Raw genomic sequence first — 18,067 nt, 5'->3', positions numbered from 1 at the left:
AGCAGAATGATGAGAATCCCCCAGAAAATGGCAGATGTTTGGTATTGCCAAGGCTGGGATGAGATCCCTCAGGTCACAAGGAGGAAAAGCTCCAGGAACCTCACAGCAGAATATCTCCAAGTGATTTTGGTTTGTTTTAAACACTCTTTGTGCTCCTCCTGCCCTCTCCTCTGAGGGATCAGCACTGTGAGACACAAGCTGGCTGGGCTGAGCACAGCAAGGCTCCTGCTGCAGGAACTCAGCCCTGCTGCTTCCCAGAGCACTGAACACTTCCAGAAGGTTTGGGAGAAAATGGAAGAGCTAGAGAAGCATCCAAGCACACACAATAAAAGGGGGAAGGTTTAGATAAAAACAAACAAAATTGAAATAACGACATGAAGCTGTGAGAAGAACTGACTGAGGAAAGGCAGAAGGATTATATAGGAAGTTTGAAACTTTTGGGCACAAAGCCATTCCTGCCAGTTGTACATTCCAGTAAAACAGCTTATGAATGTTTCACTGTTACCTCTATAGATGTGATATTTTCTCACTGCTGGGCTATGTAATGAACTTCAACTGCTGTTTGCTCATATTCATCTATGAGAAGAAATGTCCTAAAATACATATCTCAGTGCACAGAAATAGAGTCTTCACCTGAAAGGCAGACCACGAACAAGCAGATATCAACTGTAAACATGAGGAAGAAGAGGCTGAGTTGTTCACAATTCCAGTTTCACATGATGCCTCAGAACCATTATCAACTCTCCAAGAGAATCAATCCATCCTTTCTACTCTCCTCCCCTTCTGTAGCTCCTATCCCACCACAAACATTTGTTAACAGTTGGACTAAATAAGTCTAGAGAAGCTAACACAATAAAATTAATCCAAAATGAACCCAAGCCATGTAATTTTCATTTAGGTGGTTTCCCCCAGTGACCACCCTGGAGCTCAGGGATCACCTGAAGAGGCACAAGAAGGACATTTCTCTCAGGAGCAGCAGCTACTTGAAGTGACAATAAACCTACAGCCAGGCTGGGATGGAATCTGAATTCTAACTCCTCTTCTCACACCAAGGTCACACTTCAAAACAAGCCAAACTGGATAATTAGTAAAAACAATCCAAGTTTTTATTTATTATCTCTAATATTCCTATATATAATTCCCTACACACAAGTTTTTATTTATTATCTCTAATATTCCTATATATAATTCCCTACACAATGCACCAAGAACAGCAGCAGAAGAGTCAGGGGTTTGTTATAAAATTCTATTGGAGAATAGTTCAGAAACTCTCAAACAAGTGTCTTTGAGAGTAATTACATTTTTTGTCATTATACTGTCTCCTGGGCCAATTCACTTCCACAAGTTATCTGAAAATAAAGCAAGACCTTCAGACTACATTTATAAGCACAAACATAGCTCATGACTTCTCAAATCATCATTGAACACCACCACAAAGGCCAGCTGAAATCACTGCTTCAAGGATCAAAGAATGGTCACTGAAATACTTCCTACAGTCATCAGAAAAAAGGGGAAAATATGATTATTGGCATTCAGCAAACAAGAATACATTAGAAATTACTCTGTATTTTAAATAAGCAGCTATAATATGAAGTCTCAATTACCTTAACTGTTCCTGAATACATGCAATTATCTTTTCTCAAGTTCTCAAAATCAGAGTGCCAACTGTGTGTGCTCAGAGATCACATTATTCCCAGAGCATTAATTTAAGAACTGCAATTGGAAATGCAAAGAGAAACATTTCCACACAAAATGTATTCTACATACTTGGGGGGGGAAAAAAAAATAAAATATCAATCTTTCTTACAGAATAACTCTTTTAAACCCTCTTTTTCCTGACCCTAAAGTTTTCCTCCCAAATGAGATGCAAGCAGCACTGCCTCAGGGGCTTCACATGTGACCTAAATCTGCTGGTTCTCCTCATGGTGCTATCACTTGTGGATCGCTGAGAGGAAAATCCATTTTGATAAAGAATGCCTGACCAAATTAATAACTTCTCCTCCAGTGCCTAACAAAAGAGTGATAACTTAGCAGAGGGGAGGGAGAAGCTTCCAGCCACTTCTGTTTCTCTCACTGAATTCCAGTCGGGCACAGAAGCCTCAAATAATTGTTTTCAGTAAGATCAGCTCACAGCAGCAGAAGCTGAAGGTGGTTTTTCATTTTCAGGGCAAATTAACAACCCAAACCCTTGCAGTCACTGAAGGCCAAGGCAGGAGCAGCCTGATGGAGCTCTGTGCCCCAGCAGGCCTAGGGGAAGCCAGAATGAACACTATATTGAATTATAGAAATATATCAAATGCTATATCAAAATAATTATAGAAGTCATTAATGAGTGCACACACACTTATCAATAGTTTACCTCTTAAGACTTTTTTATGCTTTCCTCATTTTCAAAGGCACAGAAGAAGCACAATGTCCTTTCTACTGGCAGTTTACTGACACACTAACCTTCCCAAGCAGCATTTAGCTGGTGTGTGTTGCAAGAGCATAACTGAGCTGTGGCAATATAACAAAGCTATAATTACATGTTCCACTCCAGTTTAAAGCCTAGAAAACTGTCCTGACGTTGTTATTTGGACTGTGAGAGCTACCACTGCTTCTTGAATGAGATTACTCCAAATTGGTTTGGATCAATAAATACTTCCTGCATTTATCTGCTTTCATTTTCGTTGGAACAGGGTAACTGTCACCTCTGCTCACATTCACAACCTAAACCTCAACCCAAGCCAAGGTTTTTTACTCCTTTCAGTCATTTCTTTGAAAGTGCCAACCTCAGGTTCACGTGCTCACTGAACACAGACTTGTTCTGCTCAACTTTTCACTCCACACTAAAAACACTGTAGACACAGTTAGGGTGCTGCACACTACAGAGCATTGAAAACATGAAAAAAAGGCCTGAAAAAACACCCTTAAGGCAGTTATTAAAACATCTTATATAATGAAATTACAGTGGGAGCACAGTGTTTCCTCCAGATGAAAGGACAAACTGGAGCCTTAACTCGGTACCATCAGTAATTGATGTTTTTGCTGCAAGAGGAGCACACAGAGCAGATTTAATTGCATGCACATTTTAACAGCAGCTAAAACAAAGGCAGCCTAATTCTACAGCATTTAATGCGAGACAATACATCAGTTTAGGTGAAGATGAAACCCCAAACAAGGGATCCATTTTTCAAATCATATTAAGACTGATAAGACACGATAAGAGAAGATTATCATTTGTCAGATTATCTTTTTAAAGTGCTTTACAGTAAAGCAATCAGCAATAATCCACCTCCCATTTAAGTGGTATTATTTCCTACAACTACTTCAAAGAAACTGAACTGCACTGATATTAACAAGCTGGTTTTGCTAACAGATCTCCTAACAACACTGAACAAATCTCATTTCCACAGGCTGCTTGTGTGGACACAGCAGAAAACCCACCCTGTGTATACTAAAAACAATCCACAAAATAATTCTGACACTGTAATTTTATCGCTGGCCTGCAGATAGCACACGTTCAAAGTATAGATCTCCAACAGCAGAGGTTTAAAGTCCTTTTCAGCAGCTGATTTTACCCTTCCTAGCAGCACAGCACTCAGAGATCAATCAGGGTCTCGCACTGCCTGTGCAAAAAGTCCTACAAAGACACCAATCCTCTTGCAGAGCTCCTCCTGTTCCCCTCAGCCACTTGAGCACTCTCCACACTCTGCTGCCACAAGCACACTCACAGCTCTGAGAATCACATCAGGGTTCAGTTCGGCCGAAAAACAACCCAGTGAAAAAAACACGATTTTACCAATTTTTCAGCTGGATCAGCTTCCCCAACAAGTTTGCTGTGTGCTGAGGTGAGCAGCCGTGCCAGCAGAGTGGGAAGGAGTGCCTCTTGAAGCAGAAATGCTGCCAAACATGGAGCTGTGGCCTAAATAGGCAAGTCAGGGAGAACAGAAAGAAGGGGAAAAAAAACCAACCAGGCAGACAGTGCAGCTTGGAGAACCCTGCTCTTAACTCTTCCTTCAGCTCTGCATCCACTGGGAGTTTTATTCTTCATTTTAGCTCTTCCAGAATACATTCTGTGAAGCTACAGCTACAGCTACAGCAGAGACCCTTTCCTAGGGTAGAAATAGCCTAACCAGAAGCATTTATGTAGCACCTTTAAAATGAAAAGCTAAGAAGTTTCACAAAGCTGATCCAGGATTGCTGCTGATAGCCAAACTTGCACTGATGTTTGCTGGGCAGTCTGATGGCTTGATCACTCCAGCACTGCATTTCCACCACAAAAGCCTTTTTCCAAGCAATTTTTAATTTAAGACACAGAATTCCAAGAACAGCCAAGCCTCACAGAAGGGACAGAACAATCCCTGACTGACAAGCTGAAGTGCCCCAGAGCTCCCAAAGCCATGCAAGAGAGAGGACTGAATTACTTCTGGGGAGCTGAACAGCCACTGCCTATTTCTGTGTCTGCTAAATGCCCTTTGTTTTGGGGCACTGCACACTTTCAATGCACACTCTAGTCCATCCAGAGCAGCAGTTCCTAGAACACAGTAGCCTATTTCTCTCTCTAGATACAGACAGTCATTCTCCAAACAGCTGAAGAGCTCAAATACAGAAGCAGACTCAGGAATACAGAACAGGACTATAATTTTTATTTTTTTCCCCCCATCTACAGCGTTTTTCAAACTACCTCTTAAAGACAAAACTATTACTAGGCCTTGCTCCTTGTAACTGCTGTTACTTCATGAGCATACAGAACATAACCACAGCCCTCAAAAACCCAAATTAGATTCCCTCCCACAACTATATCCCAATCTTTCCTCAGCAATATTATCACAATCTCACTGTCACTCTTTTTCTCTGAGAATTTTTTCTCCCCTCATATCCCATCAATCTTCATTTATAACAAAAAAAAAAAAAGCCCAGATTGTGGTAAACTGCTTTTTTATAGCCATCCTCATTCCTGCCTTTCTGTTTACTCAGAAATAACACTCTTCATGCATTCAAGACAAACTACCATAGCTGAAGCAACATCAGTTCCCATTGCTGCTCGGCAATTCTGAAATCTATCAAAAATAAATCTTAAACTACACTTGACAGACATAACATACCTAGAACCAAACACAGAAAGCACTCCTGAACAAGGGAAATTCTTGATTTTGTTTCAATCTTTGACCACACACACGAGCTGGGGACAGAATTTCATCTGTTCATCATCTCCAGTCTAAAACAGACACAGCCACGTTTGGCTCTGAGAGGAAACATGAAGTCACAGATAATTAACAAAGCAATGGTTAAGCATTAAAATCAAGTCAGTAATTAGCACCCACAGCAGATATTCAGGTGCTTCTTTCAGGGGCAATTTGGGCATGAAGGAGTTAAACAACTTGCCCAAGATGAGCAGCAATCATCAGGGTTAAAGCTTAGCACTTCAGCTCCTGGCTGCTAGCCTTGGCCCTGGACTCTCAGACTTTTATCTCTGAATTACACCTGGAAGAACATTCAGATAGAAGGTTTGACTCTTCTTCTGCCGAGCAATTAAACAAATTTGACTGAATTTGTTCTCAAGTACAAACTCACTCCATTAAGCAAGTGTGGAGTTTTCACAGACAGTTTAAACTCACAATTCTGAGGTGCTCCCAACTGCAGTTGCTATTATGCCACATTTTGGAGAGGAGCAAAAGAGTAAAACCAACAAAACTGCTGCTGAAAATCTTTGTAATTCTTTTCTATAATCATTCCCATAAAGGAAACTTCCACTAAGAAAACATTGGAGTATTTCTGGACAATTAAATCTGACTTGCACTGAAACTGTGATGGCACAAGAGAAAAAAAATCAGTGTATTACAGACACTTTTGATAAGCTGATCATTGAACTTATGATAAACAAGAACTCTGTGTTCTCCACCTTACAAATCCTGTCTAACCCTCTCCAGAGAACATGGAACAAGTTGAACATTACAGGTCTGAGGTCCAAAGACAAAAATGAAACCAAGAAAGGAGGAAAACTATTCCAGAAACAGAGGAAGCACAAACTACAACAACCTCTGGCCTGATACAATGGGTTGCTAAATCACTAAACAGCAAACTTCTGCCATCAATTAAAATTAAGGACCTGAATTATAATGAGGCTGACACTGAGATTTTAATTTCTAACCTGATTTCTGTGCTTAACTGTGATCTGACACTGCCAGGCCACAGCTTACCAACAAGGATAAATTCCATACATACCAAGGGGAGAGAGGCTTTTTCTGCTCCTCACACTCTCAGCAGAAAAGCTTTGCCACAGCAGTGACCCAGGCAAGCCCCAAACACAAATTCAGTGCCATCTCTCCCCAAGCTTCAATGACAATTTCCCCTCCATTCCCTGACATGTCACATCCATCCATCACACAGCGCTGGGAAAGCCAGAAAATTAAAAACTGTGTATCAGAGTTCGTGTTTCAGCCACCAAAGCCACCAAATATCGACTCTGTAACAACCAGCAGGGCCCAAGTATCTAAAGAACTGCAGGTGATACATGTGATGGGAAGGCTGGAGGTCAGCTCTGACCTTAAATATATTGGAAGCTACATAATAGCATTCTGGGGAGGCTTTTTAAAGTTGCTACACCTGTTACTGTATTCAAAGTGTTATTCTCTGAAATGTTTTATAGACAGCACTGCAAGGAGACCACTGGGTTTGTATTCCACTGATGAATGCAATCAAATAAAGGTTTTTTTTTTTGGTTATCACTGCTTTAGCTCAGTTCCAGTCAGCCTTCCAATGTAAATATTGCAACACGGAGTTACCAACAGGAAGAAAACAGAAAGTGAAACTCCCGTTTCTCTCAGGTTTGTTTTCTTCACTTTGTTTTCAGTGAAGTTTCAGCACTCCACACCGAGCTGGTATTTAGGATTTGAGCTCTGCAGCCACTCAAAGGACACAACTCCACAGCCTTGCAGTCCTGAACACAAGTTGGTTCTGTGCTCACCACAGGCATGACTGGAGCCCAGACCTGTTCTCTGGCAGACCACAGTGCTTAAAGAGTCATTACAGCTCCAGACAGCAAGATTTCCTCGAGCTTTCACCACAGCTCTGCCCCAGGAAAGCAGATGGAAAGGCAGGGGATGGAAAAGATCCCCAGGCTGCACTTGGACCCACTGTGGATTTGTCATTGGATTTTCCAAAAGATCAGAAGCTGCTCCAGTTGGTGCTAGAACCACACAGTGTTCATTAAAGTGAACCTTAAAGCCAGAAATACTGCTAATAAATGGGAAAATGCAACCACCCTGATACTTTAACCCTTCTAACAGTCACAGCTAGACATTATGATGCATAAAAAAATCTGCTTTCACCACCTTCCAGTATGGATTGTGGGAGCCAAATACATGGGAAGAAGAGAAAATTTCAGCTCAACAAAGTAATCACAATGAAGTATAACATCACTAATACACCTAGGACCTCTCTCCAGACAGCTCAGTTTCACATCCTGCAGTATATTACACTTTGTATCTCCAGAATTATCCTACCTCAGGTATAGCTGACAACGAAACAAAATTTCTCTTCCCTCCTTGGGAACAAGACCAGAAGGCTACATTGTCCATAAAATGAAAAAAATGGACATTCTTACAATGTTTTGGAAACTCAGCTGAAACCAAAGCCACCTAATTCCCCCAAGGGCTTCCCTGAACTCCACCCCAGCTCCGTGCAGCTCAGCATGGCAAGGAACCTTTCGTAACACTGAGGGCAACACTTCAAACAGCTCAGTCTGCCCTTCCTTCCTATTTCCTCACTTCTGCATTTCCAGCCCCCTGCAAAGGCCACTTTTCGATACATATAAACATGTTTATTACTATTACATCCATATCAACGTGTCTGTTTTAATGAAGAATTATTTCCAAGCACCACAACTTCACCACAACTTCACCAGTACTTGTCCTTAATTAATGATTTAGTTTCATATGTAAATAAAACAAAGATTACAGAATTTAAAAATCTGTCACAGAAAAATTATGCCACATTTAACAGCACTTTTGAGTTCCAGCTTTAAAATGTACTTCCTGGAGAGTTTAAAATTAAACTTGAAATGGTTACAGCGTTCTCATTTCCAAAAAACATCTTTCAACTTGCAAATGACAACAGCCTTTGACAGCAAGTGCATCGTTTGCAACATGCTGCAGCTAATAAATAAAAACAACTCAGTTATGTTTATACTGATCTTTTCTTTTGGCCTTTGGAAGCTAATTTGAACCACATGGCAAGTGGGGAAATAATGGAAACTGTAGTTACTGCTTTTCTAAATATAACATTAATCTCACTTGTAAGGCAGAGCATTCAAGATATGCAAAAAAAGAAAAAAAATCCCAGGAATTACATAAGTGACAAGGCCAACTGCTTGCAAAAGAAAACTTTTAACTCCTGATCTTACAGGCTGCTTTGTGCAAACAGGACTTTATGGCCAAAGAAATTCAGAAGTTGGGGGGATTTTTCCTCAACAACGATCACAAGAGAGATTCTGTTCTCCAGCACAGAGAAAATCCAAGAGTTTCTTGGACACACAGATCCCAAATCCAAGGAAAAAAAACCAAAACTGTACAGTTTTTGCAGTGACAATCAGAGGCAGCCATCTTAGTGTAAGATGACACTTGTCACTGCCAGCTTGGAAAAGTTTTAGACAATTTCCAGAATCATTTCAAACCCAAACTCCCTCTTTACATAATAAGCAGGCATGCACCAATATTCAGATTTCTTCCTCCTCTTGTTAGCAGGAGCTGGAAAGATTAGGACAATTACTTTATCTACTACTTAGATCTTCAAAGAGCACAAATATTAATTAATTCTCACACCACCTCCTTGTGGAATGCACGTATCACATTCCCCATTTTGCAGATTAATAAAAAACATAGAAGCCGAGTGGCAGAAAAATCCTAACAATCTTAGAAAACAATTCCAGCAAAAATAGTTAGGAAGCCTGAACTTTTTGTACAAGAGTGATGAATGATACTCTCAGATCACAGTTTGAGTTTGGGTATGGGAATGCACATGAAATGTCCTTTTCTCAACACACACAGCAGCACTGAGATATTTCACTGATTGCATCCCCACCTCCCCACCTAAGGAATGGTTAAAAAGTCAGCAAACAGTACAAAAATATCACTCTTACCTTCTGCTACATCATCATCTACAGCGCCTTTCACCTGAGAAAAACACCACTGAATGTCATTTCCTCCTCCAGCTCCTAAAAAAAAATGAAAACAATTCAATAAAAACGAGCCCCCCCAGCGCAGCAGCGAGCACACAATGGTTCCAGATTGCACATTTCAGAGCCTGTGCACGCCCACTTCCTCAGCAGTGCTGAGGCACAATCACACACCACCCTCCCTCCCTCCCCACCTTTTTCCTTTGGATATTGTTTTTGTCAGCCTTCAATGCAGCGTTGGTCAAAAACAGGGAAGCACAAGCTGTGCAAAAGCTTCTCTCACCCAAAGCTCGCCGGACTAAGCACCATTAACCACGAATTTAAAACTCAAGTGCAACCAACCGATGCGTTTCACACGAAGCTCCTTCCTACTCGAGCAGCCAGAACCCTCTGAACACACACACAGGCAAACAACTTAAACACAAACTACCAAAACTGGGCATTTTCAGAGAATTTCAGAACTCCCATCCAGTACAAACCAAGCACACGATTCATCTCCTCCTTCCTCAAACCCACTGCGCCGACCCTACGCGCTCAAGGCTAAAGAAAAAGAATTTTACCACGATTTTAGAGTCTCTTCGCAGAAGTAACGAAAGCAATTACCAGCCTGAAAAAAGACAAAAAAGCAGCAAATCCGAGCAGAAAAGCAAACAAGCAATCGGAGGGGGAACAAGTTCTACTACCGTAGAAAACGGATCGGAGAGAAAACTTCAGGAACATTACTGCCTCGGCGGAAGGCAGTGATTCATTTGAACCCTGCCACCAAAACACACACCAAAAATCACCACCCATTTCTTTTGCATTGCATTCTGAGCAAATCACTGCAGGGCTGAGGACATACAGGAAGAGACAGAAATGGGCTTGCCTCGGTTGGTTGGTTTTTTTTCCTCTTTTTTTTTTTTTTTCTTTTCCCTCCCCACCGAAAGCCAGTGTCAAAATGGAACTTTTCCTCCACACAACTCAAACCGGCTGAGCAACAGATGGCATTTACACATTAATCCCGAGCTCTGGTAGGGCTTTGGGGATAACAAAGAATACAGGAGAGACTCTTCCCAAGTTAAGGGGGGGGGGAAAAAAAAACTCCAAAAAAAACTCAAAGAGAAGGAAACCAGAAGCCTGAAAAAAGTCTTTCCAGAAAAGACGAAGCGCCTCAGAATGAGGAGTGCTGGAATAGAGAACAGTTTGCATTTTTTGCTTGCTTTAAATCCTTTCCTGAAGGATTAGACATCCAAGCTGCAGAACCTGAGAAGGTGAAGGCAAGCAACAGCACCCATTTATGCAGGAGATGGAAAAACACCTTTTTTTTCCTCCCTCTCTCTCCCATTCCCCAAAAATCCTACAACCCATTTTCCTCCCTCTCTCCAACCTCTTCGTTCGTCATTTAGCAGCTGGCACCATGGAAGCACTTAAAGGAGACAGCTTGGAGAGAATCACTGCTCCTGCTCCTCCGAGCTCAAATCCTCTTTTCCATACAATTCACTTGAACCAAGTTGGCACTTTCTTCCCCCCACGACTAAAACGGCAAGGGGAGGGTGGAGCGTGTGCATATGGTGTAGGGGGGGAAAGGCAAAGCACAAGCCTCACAAAGCCTCCCCTGCTCTGCTCCTCCACACGCAAAGCGCTGAAAAGACAATTCATGTGCAGAGGAGGGGGATGAATAAATTTCCAAATGAAGAAATCGCACGGGAAAGTAAAGAGGGAAGATCTCCCTTGTGCACGCACACTTCCAGCCTACCAACGGGATGCAAAATGGGGAGCAAGCAGTGGAAGGAATGGGAAAGAACACCCAGCGAGAGCTGCGCTGTTTAATTACACCCTGTGCCAAATTTCACTGGCATTTGCAGATGCTCAGAGGCTGCTGCTCCCTACGGAAGGGTGCGACTGCACTCTGGACACACCGTCTGCACCTGGAACCTCTCCGTGCTTCGGGGAAAAAACCACAGCACCGACCCCAGAGCCTCCGGGGGAAACTCTCTACCAGAGCGTGTGGTGACAGGACGAGGGGAATGGGTTTGAACGGAGAGAGAGTGGGCTGAGGTGCGATATTGGGAAGGAATCCAGGCTGGGAGGGCCTGGCACAGGTTGGCTGCCCCATCGCTGGAAGTGTCCAAGGCCAGGCTGGACGGGCTCGGAGCAATCTGGGATAAGGAAGGTGTCCCTGCCCGTGGCAGGGGTGGCACTGGGTGATCCTTAAGGTCCTTTCCCACCCAAACCGTTCCACGATCCTCCGAGAAGGCGGCAGACCCACCCTGCCTGCAAGCTCCTCAACTCCAAAACACACCACTTCCCCCTCCACCTTGCTTCTTCCATGCTTTTTTTTTTTTTCCTCTCCCCCGAGAAGGGAGGGAAGGAGGGGTGGGTGGGAGCAAAGCACGAATTCCCACAAGGGAGGATAAAAAAAAAAAAACCACCACCCCACAAGCAGCAAGGCGCAAGCGAGGCGGAATGGCAGAGGCGGCCGGGAGGCAGCGCGGAGAGCCCCCCGAGGCACGGCGGGGCAGGGGGGGCAGGCTGCCCTTACCTGCCATGTTGTGCTGGCGATAGCGGCCGCGGCGGGTCGGGCGGTGCGGGCGGCGCGGGCGGGGCGGGCGGCTCGGGGCGGGCGGCGGCGGCGGGCGGCGATGGCGGCGGATGGAGGCGGCGGCGGCGCGGCCGCGGCGGGGCTGGGGCGGCCCCGCTCCGGCCCCCCCGGCGGTGAGCGTCCAAAATGGCGCCGGCACAGCTCGGGGTGACGTCAGCGCGGGGCGGGAGCGAGCCGCCCTCAGGGGGGCGGGCGGCGCCGCCATGTCCCTGCCCGGCCCCTGCCCGCCCTCATGGCGGGGCTGCCGCCCCTCCGCCCGCCGTCCATCGGCCGCGCTCGGCCGGGCGCTGCCCGCCCTCATGGCGGGGATACCGCCCCCGAGCTCGGCATCGACCGCCCCCGTGGCGGGGCTCCGTCCCTCGTGGACGGGCTGCCGCCCCTCAGTCAGCCCTGCCCCTGCCGCCCCTCACTCAGCTCGGCCCCTGCCCGCCCTCAGCCCGGCCCTGCCGCCCCTCAGCCCGGCATCGATGGGCCACGCTGAGTCCGGCCCTGCTCGCCCTCATGGCGGGGCTCCGTCCCTCATGGAAGGGCTGCCGCCCCTCACTCAGCCCGGCATCGCCCACCGTCAGGCCCGCCGCGCTCGGCTGTCCCCCGGGCTCCCTGCAGGAAGAGGTTCTCTCTCCCCACAGCCTCGCCCTTCATGGAATGGAATATCCAGAGCTGGAAGGACCCACCGGGATCATGGATCCAGCCCCTGGCCCTGCACTGACTCCCCAAAATCCCTCCCTGAGAGCGATGTCCAAAAGCTCCTGGAGCTCTGGCAGGTTTGGTAATCTCACCATTCCCTGGGGAGCTCGTTCAGCACCCACCACCCTCTGCGGGAAGAACATCTCCCTGATAATCCCTTCATGTCTCTCAGTGCATCTCCACCTCACTTATCCTTTGGTTTTGGGGATTTTTTTCCCCCCTCTCTATGCTTCTTTGCTCCCTTCTGCCATTTCCCCGTGCAGCAGCAGCAGCAGCCACACATAACCTGTTTGCTGCACATTTCCCACCCCCTTGGATGCTTCCCACAACGGCCAGGGCTCTGATTTCACTCCCTTCTCATTGCAATTCCCTGCATACAACCAGCCGTGCTCCTGAGCCATTTTTAGCCTCCATCCACCTTTCACACTGACAGCCAGCAAGATCCACAAAGAAAGGCTCCCAGCCGAGCCCAGCCTGGCTCAGATCCCGCTGGCTCGGCGAGCATTCAGGCTCCTTTTTAGCTCGCTGGGTCCCAGTTACAGCCTCAGCTGTAGTGAACTGCAGCACTGGGCTAATGGATTCAGTACAATCTATTTAAGATCTTGTGAAAGTCATCAGTTTCCCTTCGCAGATGTTTGTGCAAACATTTCCTTCTCGGGCTGGGTAGATCTTGCTAATCCAGATTTCGCTCTGAGATTCATGAGCTCATCCTGCAAACCCAGCGCTGCCACAAACTCGAAATGTGACTTGGAACAAGCCTCCAAAACCATCCCGTACACTGATTTTTTGCATTTCCAGCTCTAAACACCTAAGAGGCTGCTTTTTATAAACGAAAAGACCATTGAATTGCTGGTGGAGCCCAGCACAAAGCAGCTGTGGGAACTGAACACCACTAATGAACACAAACACTCCCACCAGAAAGCCACAACTGGCCCAAATTACAGGCTGTTTCAAAATTCAGGTTTATCTCTACATGCCTGATAAAGAATTGCACAGGCAAATAAATCAATCTTGGAAAGAACAATGACATTGGAAACAGCATAAACATGTATGGGATGTAATGAAGAATTGCAACTCACCCGAGTTTGGAAATCTCTGCAACCAAGTGTTTGGCTTAGGCCGTTTGGAGAGCAATCCAAAAACCTAAAAACAAAAACACTGCAAGTTTGGAAACAATCCCAACCAAGACAAACTCCCTGGTCCCAAACACCCAGGTCCACATTTCCCAGAGCTGAAGAGAAAATTCATTCAATTCTACAAATTTGTTGTCGTGTTTACTTGGTACCAAATTCATCATGAAAGCTGGCATTCCCCTCTCTTCAGAATTCTTCAAAAATACTTTTTCAACCTAAGCAGAATCGTCCTGCAACTGTTTAGCAGGTAAATTTGCAAATCTAGTCCAATTCATCCATTGGCTTCTGTATAATTAGTGCAGAATTTGTCCTCAGAGTAGAGTAAGTATTGGTTCAAGAACTTTTGTTGCTAAAAAAATTTAAATAAGGCAAAGAGACCTGCAATTAGCTCTGTAATATAAATTAATGAAGCTTTAGCACCTACCTTATAATTAAAATAAAATCCCTCTTATAAAAGATTTAATACCATGGTGCCAGGAGGATGGATTGTACCTCCAAATTTCAGGGTTTTGTTGTGAACTAACTGAGCTACAGAATATAATGGAGCCTAATAAATAAATAACATTAAATCACAGCCAGGGTAATTAGTGAGACATCTGGGGAACCACAACCTTTGCCTGGGTGTTCACTTGCTTGGCAATTCAGAGTGTTCACACCACGAAGGGTTGGTGCAAATGAGGCAGAGCCTGTCCCACAGCCCTGATTCAAAGTTTGTGAGCACAAAACTTGGATTTCACTGGAGCTTGAGCATTTCTTGAGCTGCTCTGGGGAGCTGGTAGTTGTGTTATATCAAATTTTTCCACAACCACCAACAGCACAAAGCTTTAATGAGCATTTATCTGCTCCAATCACGCTTTAATGACTAATTCTTACTCTACACACAGCTCAGGCTGAAGAACACCTCTGGGAAGTGGGAGGGATTTATAGGAACAAGGACTCACAAAAGAGCATTTTTGGATATATTTGCTGTGAAATTTGTCAGAGAACTACATGAAGAGCAGTCAGTTCACAGCAGCCTAGACCAGGAGCTGTGGAAGTTAGAACAACCTAAAAATCAAAGTGTAGCACATGACTGGCAGCCAATAAATATATATATTAATGTCAAGTGACTGATCAAACAACTGAAGCTCCAAAGAGCACTATCAGCGACTCATTCTGTATCTGCTTTAGTTTCCCAGTAATTTGACCTGTTAGACAAGACCATAATGAATTACAACAATTCAGTTTAGAAATAAAGGGAGCAATTATCACCAGAATTATCGCTGGAATTTAGTAATAGCTGAGCCATCTGAGGCCATGTGCAGGTTAACATCAGGGCAGAGCCATTCCCTCCTCTCTGCACTTCATTCTGTTCAGCTTCTAGCGTCTCTCTGAGAGGTTTCCATTGTGTTTTTGCAGAGAATTTTGCCGAGGATAATGTGATTCTTTTGCAGAGAATCGCAGCCTTAACCCCTAAAAAACGTTTGCTGATATTCACCCCGTTCCCCCACTCTTAATTCCACACAAACAGCCATTATCAAACCCGTGCTGAGTCACATCTCGGCGCTGCTGCTGCAGGAGAGCTGAACAAAAGGTCAGGCAGCCCCTGGTTCTGCAAGGAGTCTAACCCAGGTGAGTTACCTGTGGGACAAGTCCCAACCCATCCTCTGCAGCTCTCACCCAGCCCTGCTCAGGCAGCTGAATTCCTGCTGGTTGTGGTGGCAGCCGCCAGCCCAGGGCAGCTCCTGGGGGCACTCGGAACTTCCACTGGCTTTTTCTGACCCCAATTCACCTCCACCAGGTTCCATCTGCAGAGCCACGGCTGGCAGTGGTCAGAATTTCGAAGATAAACCAGAAGTTTATCAAAACTTTAAGCATTTCTAGTTCCTGCCTTGCTGTGTTTTAAACCTGAATGCTGTAAAGATATTTATTGTTGTCTTTGTCACTAGGGCTGTTCCAAAATCATTGGGCTTTGTTTTTGGAAAGGGAAAAATTGAAGTTTCTTCCACGACTGAGGGTCTGTGCTGTTGGGGAAATCATGGAATGGTTTGGGTTGGAAGGGACCTTAAAGATCATCCAGTTCCACCCCACTGGGCATAAAATATCTTCTGATCAGTTAGCCAAAATATCATCTGGGCAGTTTAGTTTACATCTTGCCAATGATGAAAAGCAGAAGAGGATAATTTCTATTTTTCAAGTGATTTTGCAGTTGCTGTGAATTTTCTACAGAGCCAATTCCCCAAAAAAACCCAACCCAACAACCATCCAGTGGTTCTGGAATTGAGTGCCCCAAACTATTCCTCATCGAGCAAACTTCTGCAGTGGAAACTCACTAATTCTGGTATAAGCACTCTGTGTCATCCCAAAAGTGTTAAAGTTCAGTGGATTAAAGCTCTGCTGTTACAAGAGGAACCCTCAGCATTTTTTTTTTCATAAATTATTAAGACTTTTATTCTTAACTTTAGCTTGGTACAAGCAAACAGAAGAGCTAATTAGGCTTGGAAAAAAAATTAATTTGTTCATTAAAATAGTTTGCAAGACAGGTTTAAAACCAGTTTCTAATTTGATCCGTTTAGAGCAGGGCTAAGATTCAGTTATTGAAATCATAATTTGCAACACATCACTTTAATTGATTATGTGAGCACATTTTGTAGAGGATTTATGCACCTGAATTTTATTTGAAAGCAAGTGCAAAAATACCGGCAAAGATAAAGGGAAAACAAAGCTTCTGGAAAAGAAGGGAAAAGATATTCGAGGTAGTCAGGAAGCACCTGTCTGGAGGGAGAAAAATAAGTGTTTTCCAGTGTTTTTCAGCTTGGAGGGCTTGTTCATGAGGGAGGGGATGTCCCAGTATTTTGGGATTAAAAATTAAGACAAGAGGGGTAACTTGAGATTTATAGAAAAATTACATTCTTATTGTTTCTATGTCTTTTGCCATGGTTTTTGTTTTTTTTTAACAAACTGTAGTTAGTTCTATGGAAGGATGAGCCCAACCAAAAATGAGAGAACTCTTATGGGAAGCAAATAATCCTATTGAAACTAAGAGTGGAGCCATAGGAGAAATGAGAAGTTCACAAGGTTTAACACTCCCTGAAAAAAGTAGCTACAATTAAAAGTTCGGATAACCTGGCACTTTAAATCTTTCACCTCGGGACAATTCGGACATAACTCAGAACTCTGAAAGCTACAAACAGCAGGGAAAAACCCCCACAACAACAAAAAAACCCAAAATAGGAACAGTCATCCCAAACTAAGCACCACGAAGACAACACAAGGCCCTCAAAAAGCGGTTTTATTCTAACAAAAGTGATGAAACCCTGAACTACATCGCCAGAAAATCCCTGCAGCACATCCAGCACGAGGCGCTTCTGAAGCGGATGAGATGAGCTCCTCCTGGGAGCAGCCTAAGTGGAGCTGCTCCCTGCCTGGGGCTGAAGGATGTTCAGTCCTTCCCAGCCCCAGTTCCACCAGCCGGCAGAGAAACACCTCCTTCAGTCCTTTGTACCACTGACTAAATTGAGCTGCACCAAAACCAATAAATCCATACTCAGACAACACTTACAAAGCTGTTAAATTCTCCTTTTCCCATTCACAAAAGGGATAATTAACATTTTTCAGGCTCTTTGGGATCAATGAAAGGAACACCACAGAAATACCAACCAGGAGAACAAAGGGTTACCTTGGGGGGAAACCCCAGTGGGTGATTCCCAGCTTGATCTGCCAGCATGGTGCATCTCCCAGAGGAGCCTCAGCCATCCCCACCACCTTTAGGAGACTCTGGGCAGCAAGGGGAGGAGCCAGGAAAACCAACCCCAAAGGGCCGTGAGGAGTTTTCATTTGGGATTGGTTATTTTTGCTTTTTAAACCTTCAAACTCTATACAAACTCTATACAAAATCTTTGCAAACTCTATGCAAACTCTGCGCAAACCCCAAAAAATATTTGGGGTTTTTTGGGTTAAGAGTTGTGGGGTTATTGAGGAGAAGAAATGTTCATTTTTCCATCCTAATAAACCCACCTAGGTGATCTAAATAAGTGAAAGAAAAGCCTCAGGGAGTTGGATGAAACCTTTTTGCTTAACAAAAGCAGGAAGCTGAAAAGCAAGCATGTTAAAAACACTGATGTCCATAGGATTTCCCTGTTATTTTTACCAGTGGGCTTTAACATCTTCCATTTCAGGTTCTTACTAAAGCAAAGTGCTTTTATGCATTAATTAAGTTAACAAGCTATTCTCCTGCAGCAGGAGCTGGAGGAATTCCACCTGTGCAGGTGAATTTCAAAAGAAAAATACAAATACAAGTCTTAGCTCAAACTCTGTGGTTATCCTGTGTGTATCACTGAAGCTGCTGGTACTGAAACACAAATAAACACAAATAAACACAAATAAACACAAATAAAAACCCACTTGATCTAAAAGGAGCAGGATCAGCTCCTTGGAATTGTGCTTTTGCCCTTTGAAGAGGTCTGTAATTTTAGGAGCATTTTGCAGGAAGAAGTAAACTGGTGGCTCTGTGTGGTGCTAGCAGGGAGT

The 18,067-nt window shown here is 44.3% G+C and overlaps 1 protein-coding gene across 3 annotated transcripts in view; it reads right to left on the bottom strand.

The window, feature by feature from the left end:
* PPP2R2A (protein phosphatase 2 regulatory subunit Balpha) overlaps window positions 1–17,305 on the bottom strand; it is a 40,921-nt gene extending 23,616 nt beyond the window's left edge. The window contains exons 1-3 of one of the 3 annotated variants that reach the window (XM_085080419.1): window positions 17,217–17,305; window positions 13,505–13,568; window positions 9,122–9,196 (exon numbers count right to left, since the gene is read on the bottom strand). In XM_085080419.1, coding sequence (XP_084936545.1) covers window positions 9,122–9,196; window positions 13,505–13,568; window positions 17,217–17,264 — 187 coding nt within the window. In that variant the 5' untranslated portion in view covers window positions 17,265–17,305. Of the gene's footprint in view, window positions 1–9,121; window positions 9,197–9,840; window positions 9,965–11,678; window positions 11,857–13,504; window positions 13,569–17,216 lie in introns of those variants that run through there. The other 2 variants (XM_085080417.1, XM_085080420.1) reach the window with 2 other exon arrangements.
* Window positions 17,306–18,067: the final 762 nt, after the last annotated feature.

The sequence above is a fragment of the Lichenostomus cassidix genome, chromosome 22 (assembly GCF_008360975.1).
Source record: "Lichenostomus cassidix isolate B80296 chromosome 22, HeHo_3.0, whole genome shotgun sequence".
Lineage (NCBI taxonomy): Eukaryota > Metazoa > Chordata > Aves > Passeriformes > Meliphagidae > Lichenostomus > Lichenostomus cassidix.
Note: the sequence above shows the minus strand (reverse complement) of the source record. Positions and strands in the feature narration are given on the sequence as shown.